The 24,000-nt window shown below is 40.4% G+C and overlaps 1 protein-coding gene across 1 annotated transcript in view; it reads right to left on the bottom strand.

The window, feature by feature from the left end:
* SPTBN5 (spectrin, beta, non-erythrocytic 5) overlaps positions 1–24,000 on the bottom strand; it is a 93,685-nt gene that overhangs the window by 18,727 nt on the left and 50,958 nt on the right. The window contains exons 34-49 of the mRNA XM_009999616.1: positions 23,265–23,369; positions 22,070–22,255; positions 17,773–17,928; positions 16,929–17,120; positions 16,234–16,329; positions 13,573–13,691; positions 12,834–12,948; positions 11,769–11,882; positions 10,101–10,222; positions 9,305–9,467; positions 7,927–8,115; positions 6,874–6,951; positions 3,718–3,890; positions 2,565–2,655; positions 1,764–1,910; positions 91–228 (exon numbers count right to left, since the gene is read on the bottom strand). Of these exons, the coding sequence (XP_009997918.1) occupies positions 91–228; positions 1,764–1,910; positions 2,565–2,655; positions 3,718–3,890; positions 6,874–6,951; positions 7,927–8,115; positions 9,305–9,467; positions 10,101–10,222; positions 11,769–11,882; positions 12,834–12,948; positions 13,573–13,691; positions 16,234–16,329; positions 16,929–17,120; positions 17,773–17,928; positions 22,070–22,255; positions 23,265–23,369 (2,184 nt within the window). The remainder of the gene's footprint in view (positions 1–90; positions 229–1,763; positions 1,911–2,564; positions 2,656–3,717; positions 3,891–6,873; positions 6,952–7,926; positions 8,116–9,304; positions 9,468–10,100; positions 10,223–11,768; positions 11,883–12,833; positions 12,949–13,572; positions 13,692–16,233; positions 16,330–16,928; positions 17,121–17,772; positions 17,929–22,069; positions 22,256–23,264; positions 23,370–24,000) is intronic.

Raw genomic sequence — 24,000 nt, forward strand, 5'->3', positions numbered from 1 at the left:
TCAGTTCTTATTGTGTCAAGTGACACACTAGCAGATGAGATGAGTAGCAGGGCAGCCATGCTATCTCTAGATACAGTATCTCTGTATTACCTTGTAAGCATCTTGAAGCTTGGCCCATTTATCCTGGCAGCTTGCTAGCAGTTCCTCCCATAGCTCTTCCATTTCCTCTAGTCTGGACTGAATGGCTTCAGGGGCATAGTGTCTCTCACGGAGCATCTTCTCCCCTTCCTATAGTAGAGACAACAAAGTTTCATTCCTTCACTGAATGCACCAGAATATATCACTTTTGCCTCCATAAAAAAGTCTACTGGCACTGCTATGTAAAGGGTTGGCTGCAGCCATCAGTTCCTGACATACAGGCTGCAGAGAAAAAGAAAAAACAGATAAAGGCAAAAATGCTTGTTGAAATTAGGGCAGAGACTGATTTTCTTGTTTTTCTGGCCTCTGGAATTATTTGAAATGCTAGAAGGCAATATTAGAAGACAAAGGGTAAAGAGAATCTTCATTATGCAACTGCTACATTGCCTAAAAGCTGGCAGGGAGCCTAGTTTGCAAGCACTCATTTTTCTTCTGTGATGTCCCACATTTCATGATCTCTGTTTGAGATTTCCTAGCCACCTGTCCTTTTCTATTCCCTTCCTTGAATGCTAAGAGAGAACATCTCATACAAATAGACCACCATATGAGATACTAAAACCTTTTAATCATGTATACTTGTATTACTGTATTATGTAACTAAAGTCTATCTGCATTTCTTATCCCTAAGCTGCAGGCACTTAACAGGTTGGCAGATGAATAGGAAGTGGGAGAAGAGGAGGCACAGCAAGAGAGAGATGCTGTACCAGGACAGCAGATTTTCTTCCAATTATCTTGTAATTTTCTTCTAACTACTAAGGCTATTCCTGACAAATAAAAACAATGAAAAAAAAAGATAGGGCATCAAGAAACTATGATGATAATAATGATGTTTACAAACAGATGAGGTTAGAGAGAGTATTGTAACTCCACCCTTTGTCCACCCTGTTGTGTCTGCACACAGAGAAGTGAAAAGGTTTAAAAAAGAAAAAAAAAAAAAGGGGGGGGGGAGTGGGGGGGGGGGGGCGTCTACAATGCTGGATGACTGGATGCAGGTGAGTTTGAGGAGGGAATCTACCTTTAATGCTTAGTTATCTATTTCAACATACAGCTCATAAGCACTATGCTGAAAATAAGGTTCATAAACATGTAACACTCTGTCCTACAGCTTCTGCCAAGTGTCTGACAAAGCTTGTCAGACTTCCCTTTCTCTCTCCTAGTATCATCTCTGCAAACACAACACTTGAAAACTGTTCCTGATCCTTTTTGTTGGATACATCTTATCTGACTTGTTGAAACTGTACATTCAATCAGCAGTCTTCCCTGCTGGAAAGAAACAGGTGTACCTCTAAAGTGGCATTCACCCCAGACAGAAGTCCTTAAAGTCAGTGGATTAATTCTTTCATTGAAAGCACCCATCTCCATCTCCTTCCATTGCGTGCACAATGAATACACATATCAAGCAACAAAACAGAAGTTGAAAGAAACCAATGGACACAGAAAGTTCTTGATGGACTGAAAAATAAGCTTCTCAGTGCCCTCAGAGACAAAGTGAACCATGTCAGTGAGGGGACGGAGACTTCCCCTTGCTTATTTGAGATCACAGAAGCTCGGGCTGTCTGTAGAGTTGCCCTGCAACTACTGACATGGCAGTCACCCACCCTTTCCATCAACCCCTCTAATCTTACAGATTTGATGGAGTCCACGCGATTTTTATTGGCCATGATTTCTGCTTGGAAAGTCTGGTGCTTCTGCAATTTGGTCTGCAGATTGCTTGGATCCTTCCAGCTATCATCCTGGGCAATGCTGCTCTTCTCATTGATCCAGGCAGCCACCTTTGGGGAGGAAAGAACAGAAGTTGACAGAACCTTACTTTTTCTTCAGCTCCAACCTGCCAGGCTCTCCTCTAATATGTGTAAAGCATGGGACTAGTGACTGGGGACACAAAGGGGTTGTCCTCTGAAGCTCTGCTTCCCTAAGCTCCTCCTGCCTTTCATAATGAAGTCATCCCTGTATCTCTCTTTACCAGGACTATTACCCAGAAGAAGGGCTGTCTCCATGAGATGGTACCCATGCAGTGAGAAAGTGCATGGGAGCTTGTGTGCATTACATGTACATGTGTGCATGAAGAAGAAAGGGCAATTATCTCCCTATTTCTAACCCACTGTCAGTATCTCACAAGAAAATAACTCATTTATCTCTTCCCATGAATTTTAAAAGGATGGCACATCCCCTTTTAATGCATTTGTTTCTTCTGTGTTTTGCTGGTGTCCAATGCACAGTAGATCTTTCATCTAATGACTGGAGAGAAGATGTAACTTGAAAGCTGAAAAATATCCCTTCCCTGTTATCCTCATCTCTCCCAATACCATCTCATTCCAGACTCAATTTCTTGATTTTTCTCACAGTAAATCCCTTCAGGGATTCAGATCTATGCAGTGCAGTTTGTTTTAAGAAACCAGAATACCATGAATCCTGTGTAATTGTACCTCAAAGGAATTCCTTAGGAACTTTTGCAGAAGCCTTGATTCCTCTAGCAGATGTCTGCGAGCAGCAGCATTTTCCAGCAGTTTCTCTTTTCTGAGATGAAGACAGATGTGTGAGGTAAAAGCCACAGAGTGAATTAGATAGGACAAGGGTTCTCAATTTTCATCTCTAAAACACACGTGATCTAAACCTTCATTCTCTAGCCTGTACATAATATGCAGCCTCCCACGATTTGGACTGTCAGAGAAGATGCTCAGGACACTCTAAGAAGAATGACTACCAGATATGTATGTTTAAATTATGTAAAAATTCTGTACATATGATGCCTGCCTCTAGGAATCATTATTATTGCCTTTCATGGTACAAGAGAACAAAAACTCAGCATGTTTCTTATATGGAAAGCCTGTGAGTATGATGGCATTTGTCACTGATAAACCAAAGTTACACCACCCTTTCATCTTTTTTTTTCCAAATGGTAGCCTGCAGCACAGTATTCACATGAATGCAGGCATGAGATAGTTTGACCATATTAACAAATTAATATGTTCACTTTAATCATAAAGGATCTAAAACCTCTCTTAATAAATTTTACATATAACTTTTAATCTACCATAGCAATGAATAGAACTGCTTCTACCGTCAGCAGTTGTTTAAGATGATCAATATGCAACATGCTTAGAGTAATACATTAATTCATGTTAAAGGAAAAGTTCTGATCAGAAAAACTGCAAATGTTCTAATAGAGTACTTAAGCAGGGCTTTAAGATCAACCCCACAAGAGCAGTGAAGAAAACCAGTTATTTAGCATATGACCTTTCTTGATGGTAATTAACGATAATGAAGTAATTAGTGACACAGTAACCCTCTGCTTTTTGTTTGCAGCACTGTCCCTAAGGCCAGGCCAGGGTACAGAATTACAGGAAAATTGCCTTTTTCTGAACTTCTCCTCCCCTCAACTTAACTGTATTTTGGAAACCTCCTAGTGAAATACTGGCTAACTCAGACCAATTTGGCAAGACCACAGTGCAAGGCACAAAGTTCAGTAAATGCAAACCAGTTTATGGCTCTCTTAAAACGTTTAAAGATATTAGTCACATGAGAAGAGTGTTATTGCAAAAGAGATGGGTGGCTGACATGGGAAGAATTTGACTTCACCTCCTCAGGACGGCCTGGCATCTGTTGGTGATGTTGTCCGAGTCATAATGCCTGTTCTGTGTTAGCTGCTGAGCAAACGATGCCATCTCATCAATTTTCTCCATCTGAGCTTCCAGGGCTTTTTCAAACTGTGTGTGTTTCCTCTGTAGGCTCTCCACACTAGACACTGAGTCCTGGATAGAATTCAACAAAGGGAAGATGCTTTCAGTCAGAATTTTTCCACCCACAACGCTGATAATCCAGAAGCTAAATGGCATTTGCCCCACATTTACAAGCTGTCCAAGAAAATTTATTGGTCTTTGTAATTTATTGGCATTGAATCTGAGACTCAAAGTCTAAATAATGTTCTGTGATGTTCTGAGGCCAATATTTCAGGGTACAAACTGGACTGCTAGATGCTTAGCTTCTCCTGCATATTGTTCTGCATAGAAGATATAATTTATCAAGAGATAAAACATCCACTCCCAATTGTAAAATAATCTTAGGACAGATGGTATTTTGGAAGCAAACGTGGGATGCCAAACTGAGATCAGTTAAGTGAATAAATATGTCATAGAAAGAGATTAAAATTAGAGCCTTGGTTTCAACCCATGGAATTTGGAAGAGCTCAGATCCAGATTTGAATTTGAGGACTGGAGTCTGACATTACAGTTAATCTGGAGAGAAACACAGACTGTGACTTCTTGTAACATTCGTGAATCCCAAGCTTAATGACTCAGAGTTCTCTTTTCAGCACCCCTCTGCACTTTTAATTTTAGAATCAGTGGTGTTGAAATGTTGTTAATGCAATGAAGTCTGTTTTCCCACTATTCTAAAGGAATAAATCTTGCATCAAATGGGCCAGAAAAAAACAGTGTAACTTCTGGGTGCTTCCATGAGTCACTGGAAGAGAAAGTGCTCACAGAGCATTTTCTGTGCATTGCTGAGCTAAATTTGACTGGAAAATGGGTGGCTCCACTGAAGTCTCATATATTTCAATGGGAGGACTATAAATACATACCTCCAGGCTGAAAATTACAGAGACAGACACCAGCCACTAACATTATATGTTTGTCATGCCATTTGTATCAACTGAACTTTGAGACGTAATTGTAGCTCCTGCAGAGACAACCTTTTTGGTAGCACTGCCTATGCAAGATGCAGGGTAAGGATTCTAAGCCATCAACAAAATGGAGTAGTAACTTCAGAAGGAGAAAGACCGCAGGAAGATTTAGAGCACATCATCATACTTTGCAGCTCCTTTTCCTCCAGATCAGCTACAGAGAATCACAGAATGTTGGGGGTTGGAGAAGACCTCAAAAGTTCATCTAGTCCAGCCTCCCTGCCAGAGCAGGATCACCTAGGGTATGTCACACAGGAACGCATCCAGGCGGGTTTTGAATGTCTCCAGCGAAGGAGACTCCACAACCTCCCTGGGCAGCCTGTTCCAGTGCTCTGTCACTCTCACAGTTCCTTATGTTTATGTGGAACCTCCGATGCTCCAGTTTGCACCCATTGCCCCTTGTCCTGTCACTGGACATCACTGAGAAGAGCCAGATCCATCCTCCTGACACTCACCCTTTGCATATTTATAAACATTAAAGAGGTCATCTCTCAGTCTCCTCCAAGCTAAAGAAAGCCAGCTGCCTCAGCCTTTCCTCATCAGGGAGATGTTCCACTCCCTTAATCATCTTTGTGGCTCTGCACTGAACTCTTTCAAGCAGTTCCCTGTCCTTCTTGAACTCTGGGGCCCAGAACTGGGCACAATATTCCAGATGAGGCCTCACTAAGGCAGAATAGAGGGGGAGGAGAATCTCTCTTGACCTACTAACCACACCCTTTCTAATGCACCCCAGGATGCCATTGGCCTTCTTGGCCATAAGGACACACTGCTGGCTCATGGTCATCCTCCTGTCCACCAGGGCCCCCAGGTCCCTTTCTCCTACACTGCTCTCCAGCAGGTCAGCCCCCAACCTGTACTGGTACATGGGGTTGTTCTTCCCCAGATGCAAGACTCTGCACTTGCCCTTGTATTTAATTAATTTTTTCCCTGCCCCTCTCCAGCCTGTCCAGGTCTCACTGAATGACAGCACAACCTTCTGGTGTATCAGCCACTCCTCCCAGCTTGGCTGGATGTGGTGCTTAGTGCTATCATTTAGCTGATGTGGTGGTGTTGGTCATAGGGTGGACTTGATGATCTTAAAGGTCTTTTCCAGCCTTAGTCATTGTGTGATTCTGTGACTCTGTGTCATCAGCAAACGTGTTGACAGTGTCCTCCTTTCCCTCATCCAGGTCACTGTTGAGTGCATTGTATAGTACTGGTCCCAGAACCAACCCCTGAGGGACTCCACTAGATACAGACCTCCAACTAGACTCCGTCTCATTGAACAAAACTCTCTGACTTCTTTCCTTCAACCAGTTCACAATCCACCTCACTACCCGATCATCCAGACCACGCTTCCTCAGTTTAGCTATGAGGATGTTGTAGGAGATAGTGTCAAATACTTTACTGAAATCCAGATAAACCACATCCACTGCACTACCATCATCTGTACACCTGGTCATATCAGGTTGGCTAAACATGACTTGCCCGTAGTAAAACCACGTTCACTACTTCTAGTGACCCTCTTATCCTTGATATACCTGGAGACAGTGCTGAGGATAAATTGTTCCATCACCTTTCCAGGGATGGATGTGAGGCTGATGAATCTACAGTTACCTGGGTCCTCCTTCTTGTCCTTTTTGACGGCTGGAGTGATATTTGCTTTCCTCCAGTTTTTAGGCACCTCTCCTGTTCCCCACAACTTACCAAAGATGATGGAGAGTGGCCTAGCAATGACTTCTGCCAGCTCCCTCAGCACCCATGGGTGCATCCCATCAGGACTCATGGATTTATGGATGCCCAGATTGCTTAACTGATTCCTAACTCAATCCTCATCAACCAAGGCAAACTCCTCCTTTATCCTGACTTCCTCTGGGGCCCCAGAGCTCTTGAGCTCCTGAGGACAGTCTGCAGCAGTATAGACAGAAACAAATAAGTCATTCAGTAACTCTGCCTTCTTCATATCCTCTGTCACCAGGGCACCCACCTCATGCAGCCATGGGCCTGTATTGGCTCTAGTGTTAGTTCTGTCTGCTATGTATTTGAAGAAATTCGTCCTTTCTCAGAGCACCTACCCCTAAGTCCTCGTTGGCTAGGAAAGCCTCCTTGCTGCTGAGCCAGCTCTCAGCCTGTTCCACATAGCCATAGAATTTCTGTAGAGAGGAAAAAAAGCAGTCATAAGCATGGTGTAAAACAGAGGCAAACCTGACTTTGGCAGAGTACACTGAAAAATCCAGCTTCCAGGGCTATTAAAAAAACTAACCACATAGCACTGCATGGCAATAGATGCTACAAAATCCACATGTATAACAATTACTATTGGAACTTTCTCCTTTACAATATGATTATTTCTTTCCGTCTAAGACATAGGATACAAGGCAAGTAGATTGCTTGCTAGTAGTGTGAAGACTGCTGTGTAAAGTAACTGGACAATAAAAAGTAACATGGCCTGAAATAAGTGGAATATAAGCCATAAAGAAGCAAGAAAGCAACCCTTACCATATGGTTTAAGTTCTTACATATTTGAAGCCCAGCTGTTATTTAAGGTACTTGAAGGTATTTAAGGTATTTTAAAGTACTTGACATTGTAAAATCTCCATTTTGGTTGTTTCTAACTTTTGCCAACAAGCCATTTGAGCAGAAATGCTTAAGTGAGATGACTATTACAGGGAAGTATTTCTGGAAAACTGCAGCCAAACCAGTTCTTTTCTTAGGAAAAAAGCAGGGAAAAGTACAGTATTCTGTCCACGCTAATTTATTTTTATTTTGTTTCAAACTTGTCTGCCTCCATGTTTTTTTAGGGGAAGGTGTAGAATTGGAATAGTGATGTTCCATTTTAAGTATGTGCCTCTTGCCAGCTGCATGAGACTTTTTTTGTTGAAGTTTATAGCCACTTTAAAACATATGAGCACATACTCTACAGAAATGTCTTTGATTTGCAAAGGTACAATTTCTGAAAGTTCTGCCACCACTGATGGTGCTTGGCCCTCAGCATGCCTTCTGGAAACAAGTGCAATGTACATGAAACACTGGGTGTTATTAGCAGATCTTTCATGATACCATCTCAGAAATTTGCTTGTTATACCAAAGAAAGTTGTCAGTGGCCCGTGCATTCTCTTTTTACTCACCTGTAAATCTTGTGCCTGAAACAATTTTTTATATTGCTCCTGCCATGCTTGGATCAATTCAGTCCAGGCTTGCTCAAGTCTGGAGAGGGACTGGTGAATCTCGGGGGTTGCATAGTGACCAGATTTGGCAAGTCCTTGACCATAGTTACTGAGAAAGTTGAATCTTTCCACTCGTGCTTCAATCTCCTCCTAAAATATATTACTAAGGTTGATGTCAAGCATTTATGGAATGTGAGTTATTCAGAATATAAGCCTTAAGGGGAAGAAAAAGGGCTGTAACTTTCCCGCACTAATATTTATATGCAAAATCATTCATCTTTGAGCTGTGTTACTGAAAGCATAGATTTGCTTAAGAGAAATGTGGACAATAAATGACCTTATAGCCCTAGGAACATTTAGTCTTCTACAAATCAAACCTGGGATTAAATTAGAAACAGATTAGAAAATGCTCAGATACAAATGAACGTAGTTTTTAACATTCCTAATACCATATCCCACCCAGTCTTCCTGCATAAAGGTGCTTCTTCTGAGAAACAGTGCCTAGAAACTTTCCTCTCCTGCCAAATTTCTATTGTGACAAAGAATTACTAGCAAAAATATTGTCTACAACATGAGAGATCATTGTTAAAATGGAAGACTCTGAAAAAGGAGGGGACTTCAAATACTTCATACTAAATTCAGGTCTAAAAAATTAATCAGAATCTACAAATTATTTGTGCTAATAATGGGACCCACAAAGCACTGGATATTAGTCATAATTCTGGGAATATGATTTTTAGAGGAAGCAACATAACTACATAGAAAACAGAACACAACAGCTGAAAGATAGCTATGACAGTTGGGAAAAAGTAAAATATTACCTTCTTTCTAACATCACTCCTTTTTAGAAAATCCACCTAAATATTAGCCAAATTAGCCACCAAAATACTGCATGGCAATTAGTACTGGGACATAAAGTATTTCAGAACTGAACACATGGTTGCCACTGATAGTTATTTACTGGCCTGTGTGAGACAAATTGCTGTTTTTCTTTTCCTTTCAGGCAAATGGAGTTTACATGACAAAATCTAACTCAAAGGTAGAATTAACTAGCGTTAGCATTTTGGCCATCTGATTAAAGAGACAGGCAGTGAGCATATTTGGATACTGAACCAGCTTTTACCTCCAGGGTTGGACAGCAGTACAGTTGGGAGCTGATGGGTCTTTCTGAGACTTCTTGCAGAGTTCTGTCAATACACAGGTGACTTCTGTCTCTAGCTTGTTATTGACAAGCATCTTTTTACCATGTTATTGACAGAAGCACACAAGAAAACTCTGCAATTAATTCCCATGGGGAAGATTCCCAGTATGTTCAACTGGAAGCAATGATGGTACTTGCCTTTCTCTCCTGATGCTCCTCAATCATGCTTTCCGCTTCATTTGCGCTTTTCGGAAGCCTCCCTGCTTCCATCGAGCCTCTGATGTTTTGGGTCCAATCTAGCATTTCCTTCATCTCCAAGTTAAACTTCTGCAACTGATATGAGGCTGCCAGCTTCTCCTTCCTGCCACAGAATGTGTAGTTCAGCATTATCTAACACAAAATTACCTAGTTGCCTCTAGTTGCTTCCCCATTTGCAGAGGAAGGTATCCTAGAAGAAGCTAAATTAATTCAGGCCTCCTACTTTTCCTAACAGTCCTCATGTCAAACCAAAATCACAGGAGATGCACACTGCCCTGGGGACAACACGCATACCTTATTTTCTACATCAGTTCATTAGGAAAAGATAGGTAAAAAAGCCTTTGTAGCTGTTGCTTCCAGCAAAACCAGCACAGGCCTAAGCCTTTTTTTTTTTTAAAAGATTTGAGAAAAAACCCACCAGCTTCTAGAACTATCAAAAAATAAGTCTTCCAAAAAGTCTTTATGACAGATTTATTCAGATAGTCTGAAGGTATTTTAGTAAGATTAGTTAGTGGGATAAGTCACAAACTCATTCCATTAGTTTTCCCAAACTAACACCAGTGGAACTTTTCTTGTACCCAGTCATACTTGTTCCAGTGCAGGTGTCTCAGCTGCCTCTATAAACTTTGTAAAGGATCATGAAAGACATTCAAAAGGCCCCTGACAAGTAGATTGGAGACCTCAGAGAGCAACTTTGCTCCTGCTGAGAGATATTCAGACCACTACAAGTCTTTACCTTTGTTTGGCCTGTCCCTGGAGTCGTAGCCAGTTGTTTTTCATCTCCTGTTGCTTCGTAGTCAGTTTGTCATTTATGGATGGATTCCTTGTGGAAAGGCGGAAAGATTCCAATTCCAATGGCTGGGAAGAGATTTATAGTGGGATGAATTAATGCCAAATACTTATATTTGTTGCTGAGTTTTCCGCTAAGGAAAAGTTGAACATTTAAAGATCTCAGTTTTCACAAGCAGGTACATAAATTACAGTAACAAAATATACAAAGGGACTTGTTATATGCACAAACAAAACCCTATAAGCATTTGCAAGCAATCATCAATGTGAAGAAAGAGAGATATGTGTGTTGCTTCACATCCACAAATATTAATTTGCTATTACGAAAATCGTTTTGCAGAATAGGAACAAACATAATGGAAAATGAAGTGCCAATTGTCAAGTTTAATCTAAGTTGGGTAACAAAAGCCATGAAAATATGGCCATACAAAGAAGTACCAAATTTGCCTTTCAGCAGAAGACTCAAAAATCATTTGTACCTATTTCAACCATCAGCAGCATCAAAACACTCCTCTCAGTGTAGACTTATAGTTGATACTGTTTTCCTTAACACAACATAACATAACATAAACACTCAACTACCCAGGTTTAAACTTGGTATCTTGTAAAACTCCACCAAATTGATGAAAATGAAGAATTTTAATAATGCAAAAAGAAGAATATGCCAGGCTAGCTTTAGCCCAGAAAAAAAGTACAGATATTATACTTTGCACATGGTATTTGGCAGCATCAAAACCTCTCCGACCCAAACCTTGTTCATCTTTCTGTTTCCATGCAGCACCCCCCTACACAGCCTTGCTAATGTTAACTGTGGAATGCTGAGTAAGTAATTACCCACGTTTCATGTAAGAATTAGCTAACGATGTCACAGGGTGTGAAGGTATCACACATATTGTCACCATTTGCACGTTATTGTGAAGGAAAAGTTTAGAGAATGTTTGCAAAAATTATTTTTATGTGAAAAAGCTTAACAATCTGGCCAATAGTGAAAACCGTGAGAGATTGTCATAGGATTTCTACTACTGCAGTTCAGCTGAAAATATTTCTTTTTATTAAAAATATACAATTAGATAGGAGCTCAGACCCATAATTAGCGCTCAACCATTGGTCCTAAAAAATGCAAACAGGCCATTTTCCAAAAGCAAGAGCTGATCAGACAGGCAATTGTAACCTAAGATGTCTGGGTTTAATGTCTATGTCAGAAAACTACAAGCACTGTGGGTTTTGCATTTTAGTTCTAAACAGAACTAGAGTCATGACTTTGGTTCAAGACAATACAGAAACTGGAGGAAAGATGATGCAGAGTTTAACTGGGATTCCAGACTTTCCAAAATACACAGGACAGTGTAGTCTGGCTTATAGGTGAGTACCAGATAATTAGCTAACATATAAAAAAGGGACTTTTCTTAAATTTAGTGCATCAGGAAGAAGAGCATTTGACAAATCAAGTAGGTTTAACTAGCACAGTATTTTTATTGAGAAGAAACATGTGCTACATTTGCATTTTAGTGTAATTCATATGAATAAATCTGGAGTCCCACCAATCTTTGCCTCATGTTTCCCAAAAGCAAAAAGTAATTTATTTACTGTATCCTCTGTATTCTCCACTTCTTACCTCCATTTTGGATTTAATAACACTGATTTCTCTCTCCATCTCTTCATGCCTTCGAATCAGGTTTTCCACACTTTCCACATCTTTCCCGTAATCCAGTGTTTGTATCAGTGTACTCTGGAGGGAGCATTAGGATGTGCAAATTGTGAAGATGACAAAAAGCAAAATACCTTAATTCTTCCTTACAATGTCCTCCTTCCTTTCTTTGTATTCACATCTGAATGTTTTTATTTTCTTTTTAAATGTCAGCAGGGCACCTTGACTGCACTCCTTACAGAGCTGGAGCAAGAATTCACAGCTCTTTGAACAGTGAAAATCCTACTTAAGGTGCCTCTGGCCATTCACATAAAAAACAAAGACAGAAATGTTTCTGTTCCCCCCCCCCATAACAAAACAGCAAAATATTTCCCATTAAATTGTAGCACAGAAATATTCAAATGTGTTTTATGGAAATATGGAAAATCAATTTGACCCTCAGAATCCTACCAGAAATTAGATCCCAGACAGTGAAGAAATAAGTTAGTGAAAGTTGTTATAAATATTTCCAACTGATGGGATTGTAACTTTAGGCAGTACCACTATGTACCCGCCTACTGCCTTATAGTTAAATTAGTATGATTGATTATGTGTATGAAACAATGACTTTGTATATAGCCTTTTCCTTCTATTAATCTCGAAATTATAATATGGGATAGGCATTTTTACCTGTGTTTTCTAAAAGAATAAATTTTTATACAACTTTTTGAAGTTGTGTATTTAATATGTCTACTTTGCACAGCAAGGAGAGATATGAAAACTAGTGTTGAATGAACTAGCTTTGAATTTGGAAACTAGAAGTGGCTACATTCAAGATAAGTAGATAATTCAGAAAAAGCTTCATAGTAGCTCAACTAACAGGCTTTTGGTATTCAGAACTGACTTGGCTGGGCACTGTCTGCAAGAGATGCAAACTGGATACACAGTCAACTATCAAAGGTCACTGCTGGATATTCAGTATCTCTCCAGCAACCAGCATGGCTGGGTTAGAACATTTTTCCCATTTCAATTAACCAAAATCTGAGAACTCACCTTCTCAGTAATTCTCTCTGTGATGTCATCAATTTCTCTGATTAAGACATGAATCTCTAGGGCTCCCTCTAACTTCTTTCTGTATGCATTCAGGTTACCATGGAAACTGTTCCACCTTTTATTGAAAAGAATATTTTAGAGGTGTATTTCAGAAGTGAGGATTTCCATCACTGAGTTTTGTGATGCTTAGATCTAAGTAAAAAGACAGGATTTCTGAACTACCTTGTGTGTTGATCCCCCCTTGCCCACAAGAGGGGACACAACACAGAGATAAAGGATTATCCTAACAAAACTGTCCAGTTACATTTATCCCAAGTTTTCAGGGTGGCATGGAAGTTAAAAGTACCAATCCTGTTTCCTTAAACTCAAAGTAACTTCACAATCCCTATCTTCATGCTTTTTGTTCTTAGCTAGCAGGCTGGGGAGTAGCATAAGCAATATGCACTTCACCAGGACAACTATGTGAACAGATGGAAGTGTCTTAGTTTCATGGATCTTGTCTGTAAAGTGCTGTGAAACAGCGTATTTGCCTCCAAAGCTAGAAACATAACTTTGGCCCTCTGAATTAGACATCCTTCTAGCTAACAGATCTGAGAGTCTTGAAAGGCAACTCCAGTGCCTGATGCTTGGTAGTCATGCTGTTAAAGAAAATATATCAACATTGCTCCATTTATTCCAGACCAAGATAATCTTCCCTTCTTGTTCGTGCTTTTTACAGAAGCTTTGATAGCCTACTCACCTCTCATTCAGCTGCTTCCTGCGCTCATATATGGTCTTTGTTTCTTCCCGGTTCTGTCTCTCCAGTTTCATGGCCACAGCATTGATAGCCCTGATATGAGCATCATCCACTGTTGTCTCCTGTGAAGTGAGAAAAGGAAAAAAGGTATGTATTTGAAGTGTTTGTGACCGAGTTTTTCACTGAGATACGAAATTCAACAGTAACAGCAACCAGCAAGAGTTTCATCTCACTACCAAACATTTCAAACACATGGGTTTTGCTCTACTACAACTGCTGGTGTTACCAGTCCCTCGTGAGAAGACAGTAAAGGCAAGAAAGACATTAATGACTATAGATATAACAATGATCTAGGTTTAGATGAGGACACTCAGAGCTTCATTTGTAAGCCAGGCATTCCAGCAGGATCTTGTTTGTTGAAGAAATATAGGTGCTGGTTACATAGGTGGCTGCTGTGGAACAGCTGACATGTGGCAGATGGTTCCTCTGCCTAATAGGTAGTGACTTGTGGTTCCTAAACCCTCTGTATCTTTTTGCAAGATGGGCTTCAGTCCAGATGTGCCTTCCATACTGTGGACAACAGTCTTAAAACCTATAAAGCCTTGAGAAATCCAGACAACCCATGCCACTGCATTTTCTTCTAAAGCAACACCACTGCACTTTAAAAGGTGTGCTAAGGCTTTGAGACAACTTCCTTCCTTTGTAAGTACCATAGAAGGGATAAATATTTGCACATTGCACATAAAATCTGAACTATAGTGGAATAACTGTTCTTTTGGAGGATGACAGATGGCCAACACTGAACACTGCTCCGCAATTCAAAAACATTATCTGTTTTTCTAAGACCAGTAAATCACAAGCTGAGCAGGGAAACATTAATCACTGGTGTAGTAGAAGTACAGCTGCAAGATGCCAGCATGCTCTTAATAGATGTATTGACTCCATTTGTCTTTTTTTTATGCTACATCCATACCAACATGCATGCTTCCATATGTGCTTTATATGATATACAGCCATAAAGTAAACAGGAGAAACCAGCAGACAGCCAGATATTCTTCTGAAACCCTGTGGTCTCCTTTCCTGGGAAATAATAGAAGCACAATGTGATAGAATATGAGTAGAAAATAAGGCAGCCATCAATGCAGGAATATTGTTCCCTACCTTTATAATCAGATTTGTCTGGTGGGGAAAACTAGACTAGATGGATGAACACACTGTGCCAGGACCAGCCTCCTTCTGTTTCTATGACCCTACAAAGTACTGTGTAACTGAGCTCCAGCCAGGAGGGTGTCACTGTCCCCACCTTTTCTCTAGCAGTCTTGTTCAGAGTGGTGCAGGAGCAGTGGCTGCACGCTGATAGTATCCAAGACCAAGATTTTCCTATGGCACATAAAATCTACCTTATGCTGAGTGACAGTGGATTGTTTCTGTCTCTTTCACCGTTCTCCTTTTGACTGGGACAAACTGCAGCACAGATCCCTTAGCTCACGGCTCAGCTGGTGAGGACTTAAGGACCAGTGAAGATCTCTTCACTTTACGTATTTCCTGGTGCTGAAGCTTGAGTATTTTGTCTCAAATCCACCACTAATGCACTGTCACAGGAAATTCTGCCAGCCTCTGGAAAGGGGAGCTCAGGGTTTTCTTCCAGATGTCAGGCATATCTACACTGATACTTTCAATAGAAGAGGACTGTCTCCTTCTGCTGTTAGGCAACAGAAATTGAAGACGGGAGCTGCCATAACAGGAGTTGGCAGCAGAATAACAGGCAAACAAAGGCTAAAGAATTTTAGGAGAGAACATAAGAGTAAGCCTCATTCACAAAGTACTCATGTGCCTCTTTCCAGACCTTACTCACAGACTAACAAATCAGCACAGTTATCTTTCTTGTGAGACACTTAGATATGTTAGTCCACATCTGTAGTAGTTCCACAGAGAACAAGAGGCTGCTGCAACTGCATCTGCTTGATGTGTGGCTTCATAGCTCTCATGGTGGGAGCTGAAACACATCATAGAGAGGCCTTATTGTGGCAGGGCCTGTTCCCCAGCATTCCCAAGTTTTGGGCCCAGGTTAACACATCTCACTGTAGGCAATCAAGGCAGCTGGCATGACTCAGCACCACAAAAGGGAGTCAGAGATCCTCTGAAAGGTGAACTGTGCAGCTGTTTTCTCACATGGCTGCTATCCAAGGTGTAAACCCTTGCTCTGTTTTACTAATTGTGTGATTATCAATAATTAATGACCTACCACATGTGCTGTATAAACAAAGTTCCCCAAACACATGTGTTTAATTTGAATGAAGGAATGTGAGAAACTTGACTGTTCCTCAGCAGGTGGGGAAGGAAGAAATAAAGGAGGAAAATGGTCAGGTGTTTTTTGGGGGGACTTGTTTATTTTAGTTCTATATCAACTTCCAGATTCAGACAAATATGGCTCTAACAATGTATTTTTAATCCATTTTTGGGTGGAACTCACTGTGAAGACACAATGAGGGAAAATTCTATCTATTGTAATGGCTTACCAAGTGGTAATGCTTCCTATCCCCCCAGATCTTTCACCTCTTTAGGGTATTAGAACTGTATTTGCTACCTGGATATATTGCTGGGCTGAAAACATATCTGCTGCTTCCAGCCACACAAAGAAGGCACATGGAAAACACCTCTTACCCCTGATGTTGCTCCACGGAACTCATTCAGCTTTTTCATGAGCTGCAGGCAATGTTCGTAGTCATTTCCCACATCACCTACATTGATCATGACTTCCTGGGGAAATAAGCAGCAGACAGGCAAACACTCAGGCTAAGAGTACAAGAACACAGCATGTCCCAGTTCTCATGCTGATGCAATCAGATCTGTTGTGTGCCTGTAAATCACTGACCTCTGATGTTAGAGATACTTACAAGACTTAGTCCCAACTCCCTCTCCAACCTATTACTGATTATTGAAACAATCTGAAGAAAACTTAGTGGATCAAGTGACTCTTCCTTCACTCTTACAAAGAGAAATTTTCAGATTTGATACAGAATGAGAGTAAATACCAGTTGCCAAATGCTTCAAGTCTCTTCTAGCCTGCTTTAATTTCTCTGTCTTACTAGAGATACATGACATGATCACCAACAATCACAATCTCTTTGTGCATGTTACATAAGAACATGTGTTAATACTGACAACTAACTCTGGCAGGGGAACACTCCAGAGAAGTTTTAGAATTTCCTTTCATGTTTTTTGTAGAACATATCAGAATTCTTCCATACAAAAGCCATTAAGAAAATACCCTGGAAAATTATGTATATATCAGAAACTCACTGCTGAATAGCAAGTCTCTAGTGTGCTGCTTGGATTATATACTAGAATCCATTTACCTTCTCTCTGATCCAAGCTTCTACCTGGTCCACCTTCTGAAGAAATTCCAGAAAGTCCCTGCTGTCCTCCAGCATCTTTCCACGGGCAGCAACAGCTCTCTTCAACTTCTCCCAGTGCTCCTGAAGCATGCGGACTCGGCGATGGATCTCTCCTGATTTGGGGTGGCTTTTTGATACCAGGGCTTCTCCTTTCTTCACATTCAGAAAAAGAAATAAGAAATTAAGGTTGCCACTAATTTTTCATATCCTTACCATGTTACTTGACCTTTCTAGAAGGACTCTCTCACTTTCCTAATCTGGACTGCACAATAAATTAGTAAAATAAATTCTTACTGCTCAAATGATACTGCCTGGCTAGAAATAATTTACATCTGGAGGGAATTAAGAACACTGAGATTTTAGTATTTCCCTGCTAGGAGTTACATTTGTGGAGTGGGAATAGCAAGAGAAGTATTACACATTATTATACCCTTCAGCTATGTGATTTATCCAGTTTCAACAAGAATGTTCACAAATTGGGCATTAAATCCTAGTTACCTTTTGTAGGAGTAATCCCCCAGGCAAGGAAAGTCAGTGATATCTTCCTATTGGGCCATAAGGAAAGATGGAAGTTCCATGGACAGAGTGATAAACAAATCTCCGTATTGCAAATTAACAGCATAATATTTCCACTGAATAGTAACTGAATTCTTGTCACATAAGTAGGATAATTGAGACAGAACTGATAAACAAGCTAGACAAAGAACTGGTGAACAAGCCACCCACCCTTTTCATTCCATCTCTCTGTCCTTCTTTGGATAACCAGCAGTAATCTGTGAAAATACTAGCAGAGTGAGAGAGTTACCTTATTAACAGCTGTAATGATTTCTTCATTTGCTAGAATCTCTGCCTCAAAGACCTGATGTTTCTGCAGCAGCTTCATTTTGTCATGCAGATTGCTGGGGTCTTGTATGGAAGGATCCTCTAACTTCTGCATCCGCTCACTGATCCAGTCTTCTGCCTGCAGCCGTGAGAGGCATCAGAGTTAGCATGACATGCTGTCCTGGGGCCTCCTCCCAAGATATATCATTGTTCTGTGCAACTGCCTATGCCTGAGCTAGGCAGATTGAGCTGGGAGCTGACAGCTGATGTGGCTCTCCAGCTTCTGAAGTACTCTACTTGCTAGGAAATAAAAGCAGGTAGGAGTGAAAATAATTTTTATCTGACTACAAGAATAAGAAAAAATTCCTTGAATACCCCAAATTTTATCACAAGCCATAAACACATTATACCATCTTCTAGATTAGATACAGAGAATCCTTGAGTAGGTACTAAGCCTTGACATGGTAGACATTAAAAATGAGATTATGACAGCTGAACCTTGGATTTAGGACTCTGCATTTCATCTCTTATCTCTGTCATTGACCTACCTGTAAGGTGGGTTAAGATTCTGAATAATTCTGGGTCTTACCTATAAAACACCACTAACATTTCCTGATGTCAGTGAAGTTGTAAGAATTAAATGGAAAAAGCAAAGCAAATAGAGCCTTACTGACAGGGCCAAGCACTAGCCAGATTATTTGAAAGCAAATACAACCTTATTTGCTTTTACACTTCATAAAATTTAAAATGGTCTCATCAGGAACATCAGATTCAGACAAGCAGATGAACCTCGAGGACTAAGAAAGCAAGATTTCTGTGTTTCTCTTAGGAATTTTTTTTTCAGGGAGTTTAAATGTATGGGGAATAGTGACTTTTCTACAATTCTCTTCTAAGTCTGCTAAACTTCAGCCCTTAGCACTGATGGAAACATTTTCTGTCCACCAAAACACTGAGAGCTGAACACTTGGCGTACATTCTAACTGATCCTGTTGTCCTCAGACCACTGAAGTAACCTAGTGTTTTGACAACACAAGAACAGCAAATTGAAGCCAGCTTTATCAGTTTCGAAGCATCTTGGCTGTCCTTGTGGAACTGTGCTACATGCACACAGACTTGACAACTGGAAGATTTTGCTAGTTAATTAATGATATGAAGTGTTGTTTCAGCTGCTGAAATTCTATAAACAATAACAGAAATAGCTTCCATTAGCAGCATGCTCTTCAGAAACAGTTCCCCTGCAAAGCACAGTTAGAGACTCAAACAGGAGCCTTATGTCAAGGTTGCCCAGGACAGTACATTGTCACCTGCTGGTTTTATTTCTGACACCCTCCTCACAAGCTAGGGTCTTCTCCCATTACCCAGCCACACATTAATGCTTTAACGTCAATTAACTGACTTCTCATTTGCATGGAAGAGACTCATCCCTACCTTTAGGATTAGAAACAAATGAATCCTGTGTATATAGCCACTTAAAGGGCAATTTCTCTCCTACCTTTTAATAATAATGACAGACTGAACAAAGCCAAAGAAATAATATCTGCACTCTTAGTGGCTTGGTTTATTGTAAAGCTTATTTAGGATGGCTCTAGAGAGAGACAGATCCTATTCCTGGCCCCATGGAGACACTAAGACATGAAACATCGCTGTTCTCCCAAGATCTTTCCATGGAAAGCCTTAATGTTGTCTGGACAGGCATTTTCACTCTATCAAAGACAACAGTGGTACTAGTGTTATGTTCAGTGTAGGCACTTGGGAATAGACTTATTTCTATTGGAAATTTTCATTTTAGAAACCTACATTTTCAAAATACCAGCTACTGGGACCCTGTGAGCACAAACTTTTTGTAAAGTATTCTGATTTTTAAAACCAGAAATATTTGAAGCATATGAATGAGTTGTGCCTGTTTTAGACATTTAAAGATAACTAATTCTCTCTCTCACTCCCCTGAGATAAAGTAGTGTTTTTTTGTTGCCTTGTACAGAGGGTGAAAGGGAAATGAAGAGACACTAATATGGTCAGCAAGTATCAGAGACGGCATTAAAACTCAGAGCCAGCTTTACAAGTCCAGACTTTGGACTTTATGATCTTTCCTCTGCAATAGGAAAACTACCCACATTTTTAAATTGCAACCTGCTCATTTGTCTTCCATGTTAACATTGAGGTACAGAATTTGTGACAATAGGGATGTTTATAAGTCTGTCTCACTTCTTTGGGACTAGAAAAGTCCCTTCTACTGTAGGAGAGTGTGTCCTGTTTTGTGAACCATATGTGATACCCTGAGTTAGTTGGTGAGGGTTTTGTGCAGAAAAACAAAGTTCTGTGTCCTGAAGAGGGTACAAGCTGCAGCATCCAGCCTTCTAAGCATACCATATGATGCTGAGCTCTCCATTCTCTCATCAGTAATCACAGCCTGTGTTGTCTTTGCACTGATGAGTGTAGTGCTCTGTGTAATTGCTTCTAGACTTCTACTGATGGCGACAGTCACAGTTTTCTGCTGACACAAAAAATTCTGTTGGATTAATAGAGATGACTTAGGATGATTACAGGAGGGAGAGTTTCAATGGAATAGGACCTGAGTTATGGTACTTGTTCTTATAAGCAAGAATAGGCAATGACCTCATTTATTTCACAGCTAAACTTCATCTCTGCAATTTAACATCTCTTCAGGGACTGTCCTTATACATAAACTCATACACACCCAGCACATCATTAAAATTAAATAAAACATTCTATTCTACCCATTCTACCCAAAAAAGAGGGAGAGAGATGTTAGTGTAAGATTTTTTATTATTATTATTTCCTTTTTGGCATTTACATTCTACAACAACAGGCAATGAATTTAGATCAGTGAGGTAAATGAGGAGGTAGTTTGAGACCGAAAACTCCCTATGCAAGTCTTAGTTAAATGCATGTGGAGAAAGTGGATGAAGAAAGGAAAATGGTCCTCACTATACAGGGCCAGATACTCTGTTATAAATCTGTGATTCAAGAATGAAGGGTCACCCCAGCCCAAGCACTGATTTGACAACTACAGAGAGGTGGGAAGAAATGCAGAAGTGTTCCTACCTAATGGGTTGATGGTATCTCTGTGAGGGCACTGGCAGCTTCTCTACCAAAGAGAATGTTTGCAGTTCTGCGACCTTTCTATCAGAGGCACATTGCTCTTTAGAAAATGTTAGAACTGTGCAATGTTTACTCCATCCACTCTCCCCTCTTCTAGTCCACAAGGTGGAATGGTTTGTGTGATAGGAAAAGTATAGCCAAATAATTAATATTTGTCTAAATATTTGTGTAAATAATTCCTGATAAAGTTTATTTAGAATACAATAGTGTACAGCTCTGGCTCTTCAGTGTAGCCAAAGAAGAAGATATTTAAATGTTTGATTATCGAGGGGGGAAGAGTACACTTGGCTATACATGGAATTTTAGCAGCTATTTATTGCTTAAATTACTCTTTAAAAAAAACACGAAACAAAACCAAACCACAAAAAACACCCCAACTAAACAAAAAAGTTGTCAGCAGGGACATGTGTTTTTTTCATGAACTGGGAGGTAACAATCATCTGCAGTTTTTCTTTAAACCATGGAGGATATTCCAGGATGCAACAGCAGAAGGGGCACATACCAGACCAGCAACACTGTTTGCAAATCTCTCTGGGCCTATGTGCTGTTGTTTGTGCCAGCACATGGGATGCTTTCACATTTTTCAGTCACAAACGTTGTGCTGCCCTTTCAAAGACTGACTTAGTATGCCTTTCCAACAGTAGTGCCAGCAGTAGAGCTACTCAGTTACAGGACTACACCCAGAACAGGAGACAGAGATGAACATATTCTGCAGAGACCAGTCTACAGGAGCTGAAGAGGGATGCTAAATTACAGCACTGGTCTGAGGGCCTTCAGTGAGTACTCACTAGGAGAGCTTGGTGCCCTTGCCATAATGCTTTCTACTTTGTATTCACCTTGATTTGAAATCCTTTTTCTTTCCCACCAAGAGCAACATAAGGCAGTAGCTGGCAATTTCCCTTTTATTAGTTTAATTTTAGCAGAGGTCCTGATGTGTAAAGCAGCTATAATGGGCACAACACCACAACAATGGGATAGTAACTACAATGACAATGGAGCATCTACCCCTTTGTGTAAGTCTGGGTGGGAGGACAGGAGTTGCCATAACGGAATAGAGTATCAACCCACCTAATTTCTGGCAAAGGTGAGCACTTCATACAACAGAGTTAGGCAGCTCCTTTGCCTCCCACCCCCATCCCAGTCTAAAATCCTCTTACCTCTTCCAAGTTCTGGTAGAAAAGTGCCAGAAGAAGGGCAGTCTGCAGCTTCTCTCTCCTGCTCTGGGATAGATCCTTGATCTGCTGCTTCCTCTCATGAATGGCATTCAGTTTGTGCTGGATGTTTAGTCCTTCCAGTCCACCTAGCTTTTCCAGCCTGCTTGCCTGTTCTTGAAGAGACACCATCTGAGAAGGTAACAGATCTGAAATTACTTTTATGCATCCAAGTGGTGTGAAAGAAACAAAAAAACAGGCTCCTTTCCACATCTGAAAGATTCTATTTTTTTCTGGAATGAGCCAAGAATAGAAGTGACAAGTAAACCAGCATTTCCCAGATCTTCTGTAGTGCACCATGGCTACTTAAATTAATTTAAAATGTAACTCCTTTAGTCCCTATGCTACTGATCATCTAGTACAAGGAATCATGGAGCAAGCCTGGCATCCATGAGTGCTCAGGTTTTACTGCTTTGTGGAAGTCAGGTGTTGGAGGGTAGCTCTCAGCATGAGCGATCAGTCTGGCAGGGAGCTGGCACGGGTCTGGGAACTCATTCCTTCTGTGGTTACCCAGGCACAGCCCCAGGGTTGAGTTTAGCCCTAGCTAATGAATTAGCAGGCAGATTCCTTTATATGCAGGTGCAAAGAGGCCACCTAATTTGGTACAGACATTGTACACCAAATATATATTTAATTAATTAGACAAGTCATCCCCCCATACCTACTCCATTTTATTTGCTATAAAAGCCAGTGGGTGTTTTCTTATTAAAAACAAAACAAAAAACAACAAAACAAACAAACAACAAGCAAACAACAAAAAAACCTCAACCAAAACAACATCAACAAAACCCAGACAAAAAAAACCCAAACAAACAAAACTAAAAACCCCAAACTTTTGATACCTGCAACACATAATATGGCCTGCTTTAAATATTTCTTCTGGTAACTCTCACTATTCAACTTACTAAGTGGTTTTCCTGTCTACTGCAAGACAACACAGGCAGAACTTGGGCATGGAGTATTTAACACTTGTTCTCCCTGCTCTGCTGCTTCTTTCACTAAGCTTCACCATTTTCTCTTTGATTCAAAGCCTATCAGGCATATCACAACTGTCAGCAATGAAATGTGTTGCCTTACCAAAAATAATAGATAAAAATCATTCTAGCTTGTGGATTGGTAGAATATTTATTGATTTTTGTACCTTCTCTTCTTGTGATGCCAGAAGCTTCTCAAAAGCCTCATGTTTTCTTATCAGTTGCTCTACTTCATCCACAGAACTTCCGAGGTCACTGCTTTTCAAATAAATCTATGAAAAAAGTTTAATATTTTTCTTAGTGGATTAAATGTAACATAAGCCTTATTCATAAATATGAGAAGAGGTAATTAACTCTGCAGATGAGAGTACACTTGAGGAAAAAAGGAGGAGAAGGCAACTGAAATTGGAAGCTCCATGGTGCATTAACAAGTCCAGCTAAGGAAAGTGACCTATCACTGCATATTGCAATCACTAAGTCACTGGCAGTGAATTCAGAGGTCCAATCCATCCTACTAACCCCAAGCAAGATCAGCACTGTTGTGTCTTAAACATCTGTATGTTTCCTCCTTAGAAGGCTTCCTGTAACAGAGACCTTGCAGCCTCTGTCGGCAATCCATTCCAGTCCTTCATTCTTTACCATTAGCAAGATTTTCCAAATATCTGGCCTGAAAATGCATTGCTAACACTTCACCTCATTACACACTGTCCTCTCTTCATCACAGAAAGGTAGTACTTCCTTTTACATTTGATTCAGCCTTGTACATGTTTGTAGAGTTTTTGCATACTGGGATTTCTATCTTCTCTAGGCTAAAACTACCCTGATCTGATCAATCATTCTACAAAGGCTGTCTCTTCTAGATTCTGATTATTCTCATTGCTCTCCTGGATTTTCTCCATTCCT

This window comes from Chaetura pelagica, unplaced genomic scaffold, assembly GCF_000747805.2.
Source record: "Chaetura pelagica isolate M959 unplaced genomic scaffold, ChaPel_1.0 scaffold55, whole genome shotgun sequence".
Classification (NCBI taxonomy): domain Eukaryota; kingdom Metazoa; phylum Chordata; class Aves; order Apodiformes; family Apodidae; genus Chaetura; species Chaetura pelagica.